The sequence below is a fragment of the Euprymna scolopes genome, chromosome 43 (assembly GCF_053919585.1).
Source record: "Euprymna scolopes isolate OS-2025 chromosome 43, ASM5391958v1, whole genome shotgun sequence".
NCBI classification, from domain to species: domain Eukaryota; kingdom Metazoa; phylum Mollusca; class Cephalopoda; order Sepiida; family Sepiolidae; genus Euprymna; species Euprymna scolopes.
Genome location: NC_136524.1, coordinates 7766525 through 7779024, shown reverse-complemented (window position 1 = coordinate 7779024; position 12500 = coordinate 7766525). Strand labels below are relative to the sequence as shown.

The 12500-nt window shown below is 36.5% G+C and overlaps 1 protein-coding gene across 3 annotated transcripts in view; it reads right to left on the bottom strand.

The window, feature by feature from the left end:
* Positions 1–7336: 7336 nt before the first annotated feature.
* LOC145268406 (thrombin inhibitor rhodniin-like) overlaps positions 7337–12500 on the bottom strand; it is a 133100-nt gene continuing 127936 nt past the window's right edge. For all 3 annotated transcript variants that reach the window (XM_080123966.1, XM_080123967.1, XM_080123968.1), the window contains exon 4: positions 7337–8193. In XM_080123966.1, the coding sequence (XP_079980092.1) occupies positions 8127–8193 (67 nt within the window). In that variant the 3' untranslated portion in view covers positions 7337–8126. The remainder of the gene's footprint in view (positions 8194–12500) is intronic.

Sequence of the window (12500 nt, the reverse complement as noted above, 5' to 3'; positions counted from 1 at the left end):
AATAGAAATGCCGAATGGCTGAAAGACATAAAAGAAGAGTTACAACAAATAGAAGAAGGAACAGTGAATGCAATCAGAAAGGAAACCCTAAAAAACTATAGGAAAAATAGCAAACTGGAGAGCACCAGGGCACGACGGGATACATGCATACTGGTTCAAAAAATTCACAACCTTACACGAAAGGCTAGCCCAAAACCTGAGAAGATGTATACAGGAAGCAAGCGTACCAGACTGGATGACAAAAAGTAGAACCACACTGCTACAGAAGGACATGGAGAAAGGAACTGTCCCTAGCAACTATAGGCCAATCACGTGCTTACCAACTATGTGGAAGATACTGATAGTGCAACTGAGGGAACAAATCTACCACTCCCTGAATAACCGTGGACTCATCCCCGAGGAGCAGAAAGGATGCCAAAAAGGAAAAAGAGGAACACATGATCTGTTATATATAGATCAAAAGATCCTAAAGCATGTAAAAAGGAGGAGAAAGAATTCAGCCATGGCATGGATCGACTACAAAAAGCGTACGACAGTATTCCCCAAGCATGGATAGTAGAACGCCTAAAAATGTATAAAATACCAAGCGGGATCACCAACGTAATAGAAAATGCAATGAAAACATGGAGACTGGAATTGACAGCCGATGGACAACACATAACAGAAATTAACATACAAAGAGACATCTTTCAAGGAGACTCACTATCACCACTACTGTTCATCATAGCCATGATGCCCTTGAACAGTATTCTAAGAAAGTGGCAAGCTGGATACAAGTTCTCCAATTCAGAGGAAAAAATGAACTACCTGATGTACATGGACGATCTGAAACTTTTTGCAAGGACCAAAAAGGAGCTAGAGACACTAATCAACACTACCAGAATCTTCAGCCAAGATATCCAAATGGAATTTGGAATGGAAAAGTGCACACAACTAGTTATAAGAAAGGGAAAACTGGAAACGACAGAAGGCATGGAACTACCCAACCAAACAAATGAGGGCACTAGGGGAACAAGACAACTATAAATACTTGTGAATCCTAGAAGCGGACACCATCAGAGCAACAGAAATGAAAGAGAAAATTGGAAAGGAATACCTCAGGAGAACAAGAAAACTCCTGGAAACGAAATTATATAGCAGAAAACTAATAAAAGGTATAAATACATGGGCAGTATTACTAGTAAGATACTCTGGACCGTTTATAGGGTGGACAAAAGAACTGAGACAACTCGACCAGAAAACCAGGAAACTTATGACCATGCATAATGCACTACACCCAAAGGATGATACTGACAGACTCTACGTGAAAATGAAAGGCGGTGGGAGAGGACTGATCTGTATAGAAGACTGTGTGAAGGACATGTAAAAAGAACTAGAAAAATACATAATGCAAAACACTGAAAGGATAATTATTGCAGCGAGAGACACTGAAAAAAAAAAAAAAACAGAAAACAGAGACAAACGACAAAACGAGAAAAGAGAAATGGGAAGAGAAACAACTTCACGGAAGATTCATAAGAATGACAAAAGATGAGAATAACAAAAACACCTGGACATGGATGTGAAAAAGGACATATAAACCGAGAAACTGAATCTCTAATAACTGCAGCACAAGATAACTTGATAAGAACCAATCTTATCAAAGCAAGAATCGATAAAACACAAGAAAACAGCAAATGCAGACTCTGTAGACAGAGAGACGAAACGATAAAGTAAGTGAATGCAGCAAACTGGCCCAAAAGGAATACAAAAATAGGCATGACCAAGTGGGGAGGGTGGTGCACTGGGAATTATGCAAACGACTGTATGCTCAAAATGTCTGCATTTTGAGCATACAGACAAATAGTACAAGCATAAACCCACAACAGCACTCGGAAATGAGAACCACAAAATACAGACAGACAAACCCATCCAAGCAAGAAGACCAGATGTCGTAATAATTAACAAGAAAGAAAAATCCTGTCAAATCGTAGACCTTGCTGTCCCAGCTGACCACAGGGTGAGTATGAAAGAAAAGGAGAAATGAAGCAAATACACAAAGCTAACCAGAGAGTTAAAAGGGATTTGGATGATGGGAATCAAAATAGTACCGATAATAGTAGAAGCACTAGGAACAATTCCGAAAAACTTTGAAAAAAGCATTTTAGAAATTGGAATCAGAGGAATAGCTGCAAAAATACAACGACTAACGATAATGAAAACGGCTGAAATATTAAGGAAAACCCTTGAATGCAGAGAATAGTATAAGAATATAATGCAATGAAGAAGATTTAAGAACATCAAACCTGCATATCTACAAGTTCTACACGCATCCCATTGTCTCATCACCATTCCCCACAAAAGAAAAATAATACCAAAAAGCCGAGAAAGGTCAAGGAGGATGGAAAGACCGTGGAGAGAGCGCTGACCAGACCTCCACTGGACAAGCACAAAGAGAACTGGGACCTTGGGGAGGCTTAGTGCCACTTAAATTCCAGTATTGACCAAGCCAGCGAGAGATCAATGGTAGGAGGTTGTTGCGATGACACAAATTTATTTGCAAATGCTATTGAAGGAGGTGGAGAGAGCTGGACGTCTGGGGAGACTTGAGAACACCACAGATCTCCAATCAGATCATTTGTTGACTTGTGTGAAAGCTCCATGTGCGCAATAATAATGTCTGATTCAAATGGCAGTCATATAGAATTGGTCGTAAATCATAATTAAAAAAAAAAAAAAATTCTTAAAATCGAACAAGTACGCTGGAAACGGTCGCGAAATGGAACTGAGATAATGACAAAAAAAATCGAAAGTAAAATTTAAGATTACTAGTGATAATCATACGGTGATAATTGATTGAGATTGTCGGACTGACTTCCTCATCTTGGTTATTATCGTCACAACGTTTCGGGCGTTTTCCCCTCCGGCCTTCATCACGTGTTTTGTATCGAACTGGGGAACCGTTTGTTAGGAGTCTCGAACCCAACCCTTTATAATTATTACGGGGGTACTGTGTTCGGACTCCAGCTAGGCTCTGGAACATAGTTGTTGATTCTCTGTTTTGAATGTTACTTTTTCACTGCCTTCGTTTAGGATTGAACTCAGTACCTTTTTGGGTAACTTTGATACAACGTCTAGGACCACTCGGCCATATGTCACTAGGACAATTCTTGGTTGGTTTTTGTTAATGTTAAACCTATGTTGTTATTCAAGGTTTTCTCTCTCTATCAGACATGTCCAAATTGCATTCAGCTCTATGCTTGGTTTGCTCAGTAGGTTGTTATATCCGAGCATGTGAGCTGTTTCTTTAAGTTTTCTCACTTTCCAGTGGGTCTCTCTGTTTATTATTTTTACTTCATCCCATAGGAGGCGATGGTCCCCCCTCCTCTCTCCATCCAGACATGGTTGGCTATACCCGATTTTTCCGTCTCTCCTTTAGTTACCGCTTTTCAGTGTTCTTCCACCCTTACTTTAAGGGGGCGGCATGTTTCATCCTTGTAAACCTTTCACTAAAATCCCAACTAGTGAGGCACTAGCAGTAATTCAAGACAAACTAGTGAGAAAACTTAAAGAAACAGCTCACAAAAATAATTATAAAATTATGCTCAGATTTTTTTTATTGGGCATAATTTCTTGTTCTATTCAACATCAGTTTTGCTTCAACAAATCATCCTCTCTTAAGGATATTTCTTGCTTAGTCTACAACGCTCTGTTTAACTGCCTTTTTTTTTACATAGGAATCACCACATCAAGGGCCGGGAGCTACTCGAGGATAAGGATTAATGGGTATACATTAGTCAATGGGATTATAGCGTAGTAAACATAAGTAGTGGAAATTTAAAATCAGTACACCTAATATATTCTTCACACATTCAGGTTGCTTTTTTGCATGTAATATTCCATTACAATTGCCTTCGATTCATATTGATCATTTTTAGTTACCCATGTTTGGTCCATAGTATTCTAAGTAAGCGAAATAAATAGTGCCAACATTCGCAGAATGCCATACTGATTATCACGAAAGCACCTGCTCAGATCCTCTGAGCCCATGATTTATATATTTTCTTTATTATTTATTATTATGATTTTAGTCACTAGGAGTTTTCTCACACAAGTCATTATCAGTGATTTCTCAGACAATAATTAATGGCGTTCGCCATAGTCTGAGTGACAATAAGTCTTCTAAGATTTCTAGTACTATACACCTCTTTCGATAAAAATTGCAGGGTTTGTATTACTACACGCATAGATTCGAAAAAGTTGTCAAAAAACAAATATATAACAAATAAATATTATCAAAGGCAAGATAAGTTATTTTTCTACAACACTGGATAATTTTGTAGTGTTTTTATTTAATGTAACATGTTTATTCAGCTCGAAAAACATACAGTGTTTACTGATGTATTTGAAAATTACAAATGGCGCCAGACTCTCCGTTGAACACGGTAAGTTTGAGAAAAGGAGTTAAAAGTTAAAAACTATGCAAAATACTGTTAAAACCCACCGAATATATGTCAGCTTATGTCACGGTAACATATATTGAGCGAGTTTCCAACAGTATTTTGTATAGTTTTTTATTTTAACTCCTTTTTTAACATCGATGAACAAAGTTTCTTTTCAAGAACTATGCATCTACTTCCCAATTGATTGCAGCATAATTGTTTTCAAATTTTTTTGTTGTCATAATAATCTTCATCATCATCATCACCACCACCACCACCACCACACTTAGTCTGGAGCGATTTCCATAAAAAAAGCATCAGGTTAAATTCTGTCTTACATGGTGACATGATGTGTTGGACAATTTGTAATTGACTCCCAAACTAACCTATCTCTGACCAGGTTTTTATTTATCCATATTTCTCTCGACAATCCTTATCACTGCTTACCCATGTAAAATGCATGATATGATCGCTAAGTTCCACTTTCTTGTCCTTATTTTTTTTAGAATCAGCTTCAAAATTTATGGGAGGGGGGGGACTTCTGTTCCTTACAGTACCTGTACTCACAGAAGAGACGCTGCCAGTCTCCCCACCCCCAATACCTTCTTCTTATTTTCATGGAGGATGCTCAGCTGAGCTAGAACTTCTAGTTCCTTCTTGTAAGATAATCACAGCAAGAACTCATCTATCAATCACACCAAATAAAAATTTCTCTTTCTTTCTCAGTGTGGCTGGTATCAGACAAAATATTTGAGAACAGAATGTTTTCTTTGTGTTGCGTCTATAGAACACATTGCCACGAGACTGCTTCCTGACAGATTACAATCTGGTTTACTTCCTATCACTCCCTACTGTGTTTTCTTTGGTCTTTATACGTAGGATGGCTTTAAGAAATTGACTTTCAAGCTAACCTATCTCTTCCCAGGTCTTTATTTGTCCCTCTTTCCATTAGTTCCATTCTTATCACGCCTTCTTGTGCTTTCCTTGGTATTCCCCTGTGAACTGATCCTGTGATCTCAACTGTTCTACATCTACTAAACTAAGGTTGCTCATCCATTATTTCAACGCAACCAATAGAGTCTCCTCTTCTGCACACATCTTCTTATACCTTCCAGATTTAATCTTCCTCTGAGCTCATAATATTTAGCCCTATCTTTAACACCCACATCACATGTCCATCATTCATTTCTCTGTATACATTTTTATTTTCATGTTTTTTTCTTCTAATTATGTAAAGCTAACACTTGCCTGCAAAACAAAACAAAATCTTTTTTTTTTTTCTTAATAAAGGTCCAAAATCAAGAAATTTTAAAACCAATTAAAGATCAACATAAAAGGATTAGTTCACGTTTTTCTTTTGATAGGTTTCCGTTACTCTAGCGTAAATAATTGTTGTGGTTCTGTTTAGGATGTCACAATATTAAGGTGAAAGAGTCCTGATATTTCTGTCGTCGAGTAGAGAACACATGCGTAGTTTACTACGCATGTGTTCTCTAATCGACGACAGAAATATCTGGCTTACCAATCGAATCCATACTATCATGGATATAGAGGTGTTAACTACCCCAGAACATTCTCCTCCAAAGTTTTTTCCCCCTGATTTTATTTCTCAGGTTGACCTCCAAGGAATCCGTCAGTTTCTTTTTGTTTTGCACTTATTTGAGAAGGTTCCAGGTCAAATGCCTCATACAGTAGGTCCACCGTCTTTTCTTCTTTCGGAGTTTCACTTAACTTGTTCGAAGTGCGTTTGCATATCTGGTTCAAGTGCTTCTTATGCGTGGAATGTAGTCCTTTCACCATGTAACCGATCATATTCTTGATTGTTTCCTGCTCCCAGAAAGTATTATTATCTTTGTGCGTCTGGAAGAATATTTTTCTCCTGCCATGGAAGAATATTTTTCTCTTTGGGGACAGTTGTATTTGTATAATGGTAGGTTTTCTCCCCTTCTGAGGACAAGAACTTAGCTTCGAAATGTCATGACCTAAAGAGGTTCTTTTTCTTTTTCTTCCTATTCCTTCCTTATTAGTCTTATGACATAATAAAGTTTTACATCACTTTTATTCCTCATGCATTATGCGAATTGCTCTTCTTAACCATGTAGAGCCTTTACAATCTTAATAGGTTTGCTTTGCTTAAAGATTATATCTTTATCAGCTTCATTTATTATATATATACTTTTTATTAGTTTTACATATGCATTAATGCATACACATTTATGAGCATGTTTCGGTCAGCCAGTAACAAGTAACTAGAGACCTGTTGTAAACGTACCATTTCAACTAATTGCCTTGAAAGTTCTTCCATTTTGAAAAATAAATAGACTCACAAGACAAATCTGGGTCTAAGAAATAATAAACAGAAAAACCGCGACTTTACAGAAAAGATATGCCAAACGAAGAAAAAAATGGTTTTAACGGAAACGTGCTCAATTTTTCACAGAGAACAAAAGACAATTGAGAATTTATGTTAACTCTCTCGATAAAAAAAAAAAGTAGGAAGAATTTTGAGTCAAGAAGAATTTGGAATAATAAAACGAATTGAAATCCCTTTTCGTTACAAAAATCAAGTCGAGTATTCACATTGTTGTTCTGAATTCCCGTAATGAAGTGAATGCGGTTTCGATCCTTCATAGAGATCATATACTTTTTTTTTCTCGTTGTTTTACTAAGAAAACGAAAATCATGCAGACTATCGACAGAGAAATTTTTAGGTCACAGTAATAATTTTTTTTTTTTTAAATATATACTGTAAAACGAAAATGGCTACTTGCAAAGAGGACAAATAAAAATATTTGCACAATTTGTCGGCTAGGGAAAAGCTAGTTTCTTCTTTTTTTTGTTTGTGTGTTTAAAAGCAAAAAATGTTCACTTTCAATGAACAGTCCAAAAATAAAGGCTTTTGGATAAAGAAAAAATTCTAGGGCAATAAAAATGTTTTATTTAAAATTTGAAAACTTTGCATGACTTGCCAAAAACCAAAAGTTAGAAATGAATTAGATCAATTCTTTAGCAATAGACAGCGTTGTAGATTTTTCTTTTCAAGGCCTTTTGAAAAATAAACATTTCCGAGGTGAGGTCGTTTCCAATATTTTTCTCGATTTAAATACAATTACCAATTCTGTTCAAAATTTCCAGTTTCCATACAATTACTGATTCTGATTACAATGCTAAAATCGTTAAAAAATAGTGGAGAGTACTTATCTATATTTATATGAAGACATAATTTTTTTTTACATAATTTTCTTTATAATTTTACTTATTAATGTGTTTCCTTTGATAAACTCATCATGAGATTTTTATCTATATTTCCACTTCTGCCATTTTTATCTGTGCCATTTTACTGGGGCCATTTTACTGGACTATTTTCGGTGCCCAAATTCGTTATTATGATCTAATAAAATTGAATTTTAAAATCTATAAATGTTTGTCCTTTTTATCATTAGTGGCAGCAATGAAAAATAAGGTTTTAAACACGATGTTTTTTAAGGAATCATTTTTGGAATCGGAAATTAAACTAAAATTTCTCTGCTTCCAATTAAGCATACAATATTTGGAGATACAATGTAAGACAATTTTCAAATTTGCGAAATGTTATTTATTCTCATAATTGTTACAATAAAGTAACTATATTTCTATTTCTTTTATTCTACATTTTATGAAATGCTGTTAACAATCTAAATGAGAATTTCCAAAGAAATCTGCTATTTAACAAATTCCGAGATGTTTGACATGGACGTTTCCATCGAGACATTTTGCTTTTTCGAATTCACACCTGGAATGAAAAACAGAGAAAATAAACATTATAAAATTTAATACATAAAGTAAAGTCCGTCGCCTTACTGTTTCTCGGGCATTACTAGGCATTTAATTTAAAACAACACGATTAAAGATTAAAGAGACGCAAAAATAAAATATATCAAACATCGCTCAATACATACAAATCTAACACGATTCGTAAATGGATCAGAGGATTGCAAATTGCATAGTTAACTTATGCATTCATAGGCTGAAAGTTTCATCTCCTTGTTGCAGATATCGACGGTGGGAAACTCTAAGAAAACAGCACCTGTCATAGACGTGCACCAAAAGCATAGATGCGTCATTGAATTCCTGGCAAATGCGCATTGCAAATGGTGATGACTATGTAAAAAAATAAATTCTGGTGCACAAAAGGTCACTCGTTTTAATTGTACAATTTCTGTCTTCGTAGCCCTTTAACTTTTTTAGTTAATTAATAGGAAGCTTTACTTTTGGAAGTACCCTAGTGTATATATATATATATATATATATATATATATATATATATATATATATATATATATATATATATATATATATATTTTCAACTAAAACCTTTATAAACTGAGGAATAAGTTGGTGAGAGAGGAATCTTTCACCTTACCCCCTCTTAAACACACCAAATGGACTTTTATTAAGTACAATACTTATTGTTTTTTTTTTAATAGAGAGTAGAAAATGCATTGTGGATGCGTTACTGGCAGCTCCTGTTACTCTCGCTTCTCTTTATTTGTCACTCAGTCCTCATTTTTAATGAGTGATTTTTCTGACAAAGGGAGAAGAAAAAGCTGTATTCTAGGTTGGTAGTATTTTGCGTGAACAGCCGCCAGGGATGTCGGAAATTTTCTGTTTCTATGTCTATCCTTGTAGCCATGTCACTAGTAAGGGTGCTGGGGGTAAACGTTTTATCTGCGCTGACGTTATCCGCTTGATAGTCAGGGACCCAAACCTTGGATTAACCACTAAGGAGGCTGTCTTATCAGCAGGTGCAAAGTGTAATGTTATGACCCTTTAGGCTGTGATCATAACGTAGTATCTGTTAACTGTGGCAAGCGGGGTCAAGGGTCAAGACATTATTATTATTGTTATTGTATTCTTATTAATTGATTTGAGCGATGGATGGTCGCTGGATCAGTTATCATGATTAGAAGAATAAACAATTAAATTGGGGAAGAAATGATTGACGTGTGAATCGCAAAAGGAATGTGAAAATAGAAAATATATGTAAACATTATTTTGGGGTTTTGAATAAACAAATAACTAGTTGTGGATTAGGTTGGTCTGAGGCACGTAATTAGGTGACGTAAGAGAACACGTGATGTAGTTAGTTTTGGAGAGATTTAGAGAGTTGAGGATTGACCACCAGAGCGGACAGACGTCTAGACAGGGGTGGACAGACAGCTAGGAATGGTGCTCATCGTTTCATGGTTCGTCACGGAGCAGCGGGAAGATACAGAAGAACTCATCAAGAAAAAAGGTATGAAGCATATATTATTCTTCTTACATATGAACTGTAAAAATATCCCGTGTGATAAGTCTCATACAAAATGATTCAGTTTACACGTCAATATCATGTCCTCCTGGCTAAACAACATACATACGATTTATACGTTTATTATCTGTCTGTTAAAAGAACAATATCTCACATCCATTAGATAACTCATCACATGTTTTAATATATCATCTCCTCCAATATAAAACTATATACAACACAAAGTACTGGGGCTTCTGTATTGTCATTTGGTGAATGGATTCTGGACCATGCAGTAACTTCTGGTGGGACCTCTCGATGCTATATTAGTGGGTAATTGTTACGGCTTTACCTTTTCATGTACTACAAAAAAAAAAATTCTTCATTTCTATTTCTCTCTTACTTTCCCTCTCTGCCCTGTTTCAGGCGTGTCTGTCGACCCAGTCCACAAATCCCAAAACACCATCATGAAAAGTCTCAATAAAAAACACACAATTAAACCCGGATCTCCAACTTTTAACGTAGACCCCCACTACCAGGTCTCCTTCTCTAACATCAGGGATCTACGTTCTAACCTTCCAGAGGTTGAAACCCAATTACAGGAGACTAAACCCGACATATTATTTCTAAGTGAAACTGGCATTGGACAGACCATTTCCCTAGATGAGTTCGTAATTAAAGGATACTCTAATTTAACTTCCAAATCTGACACCCAAGATTGCCATGAGCATGGAATATGTGCCTATATAAAAGATGGCTTTCCATGTGGTAGGAACATCTCCAGAGAAGATCCTAACTTACCCTATATGTGCTTCTGGGTTGCAATTGCTCAAACTACTACATTTATATTTGCTCTCTATCGCTCCCACAACAGCGGAGTTACTATCTTTAAAAGAATATCTGAGAAAATTGACCATGTCCTATCTGCTTATCCTTCAGCTAATATTCATGTCTGTGGAGACTTCAATGTTCACAATGTGGAATGGTTAACGCACTCAAACACGATGAATGATGAGGGGAGGTTCTGTCATGATTTCTCCATTGCTTATGACCTCACTCAGATTGTTCACAAACCCACCCGTGTGCCCGATACTGACGGCCAGTATGCAAGTCTCCTAGACCTCTTTCTCACAGCTTGCCCTGAACTATGTTCAGCTTCTGTTTTGTCTCCACTTGGATCTTCCGACCACTCAGTTTTATCAGTTAGGATAAAAATGAAATGTAATAAGTCTCCAGATGTACCTCTCCATCGTACAGTATATCGATACACTATGGCTGACTGGGATAGCTTCTACACATTTATATCAGATCTACCTCTGCGTTCCATGTTTAAAAAGTATGTGTCCGCTATGACAGAATGGTTTATTGTAGGTATAGACCGATTCATACCCTCGAAAAATTCCAGCAAAACCCTAACAGCCAGCCATGGTTATCTCCAGAATATTCCATATTCACACACACACACAAACATCTATGGTAGCACATCTAAGACAGTAAACGACCAAGTTCTCTCTGATTCTCTCTCCTCTGATCTTGAGCAAGTGGTACAATGGGGAAAGAGTAGGCTTGTTACTTTTAATGCATCTAAAACCAAGCTTTTATCTTTACATCATCAACGCTCTGATCCCCATCTGGCATCAATTGAAATGAATGGCTCTCGTCTTGGGGAGGCCTCATGTTTTGACAAGCTTCTGGGCTTAACCTTTACTCCTGATCTTAAATGGAACACATACATTAAATCCGTTGCCAAGGCCGCTGGAAAAAATGGTCGGATCCTTCTATCGATCCAGTAGATATCTCACTGCTGATGCAATTCTTTATCTATATAAGAGCCAGTACGCTCAAGGATGGAGCACTGTTGCCACATCTGGGCAGGAGCTGCTAGAAAGGACTTACCCTTTCTTGATAGAGTTCAAAATAGACTTCGTAGCCTTGTGGGGGATGTCCTTTTCTCTTCCCTGCAACCTCTTTCTCACAGAAGAGATGTTGCGAGTTTGTCTCTGCTTTATCGTTATTTTCATGGCAGGTGCTCGGCTGCGCTCCATTCTATGGTCCCTCCCCGCCAAACTTTCACAAGAAACACCCATCTAGCAGAAAACATCATCACTAGTTTCCCCCATTCTTTATCTGTGCCTAAACCTAAGCGTAGATTCTATGAGCAAAGCTTCTTTTTTAGAACTGCACGTCTATGGAATTGTCTTCCGTTTTTCTGCTTTCCAGCTAACTACAATATGGTTGTCTTCAAGTCTAACGGAAACAAGTTTTTGATGAGCCGATGAAACAAATTTACCGAATCTCCATTACTAACGGTTACTATATTGTCCAATTTCTACTGTACACTCTTTAACTCTTATCTTCGAGTGGCCTCTTCGCCTTGATAAGTGGTGATGCCTATGTAAAAAAAAAAATATGTTGTTTTAGGTGTTTTAGGTGTTGGCAAATTGAGCTTGTATTGGAAATAATCAGGACCATGTATTAGTCGTGTGTCCAATGTAGTAATTGGTGTTGCAGATGCATTCTCCCAAGGGCATTTGAATTGGTAGACTACATTGGTTTCATCGACTGATTTTGTTGTCTGGGATGTGTTGTTTTTAATTATAAGGTTAGCAGTTGTTAATTTCTTGTAGTATTATCTTATTATTATTGACAAGGGATATATATTGATGTATTATATTAAATGAATTAAAGAATATCAAACAGGTCTTGATAAGTAACTAATTCCACAATTTCTTAGTAGACAAGCAAATTAAGCTAACAATTTGAAATCTAGACCAAACTTATAATAAACAAGTTAACAATTTGAAATCTAG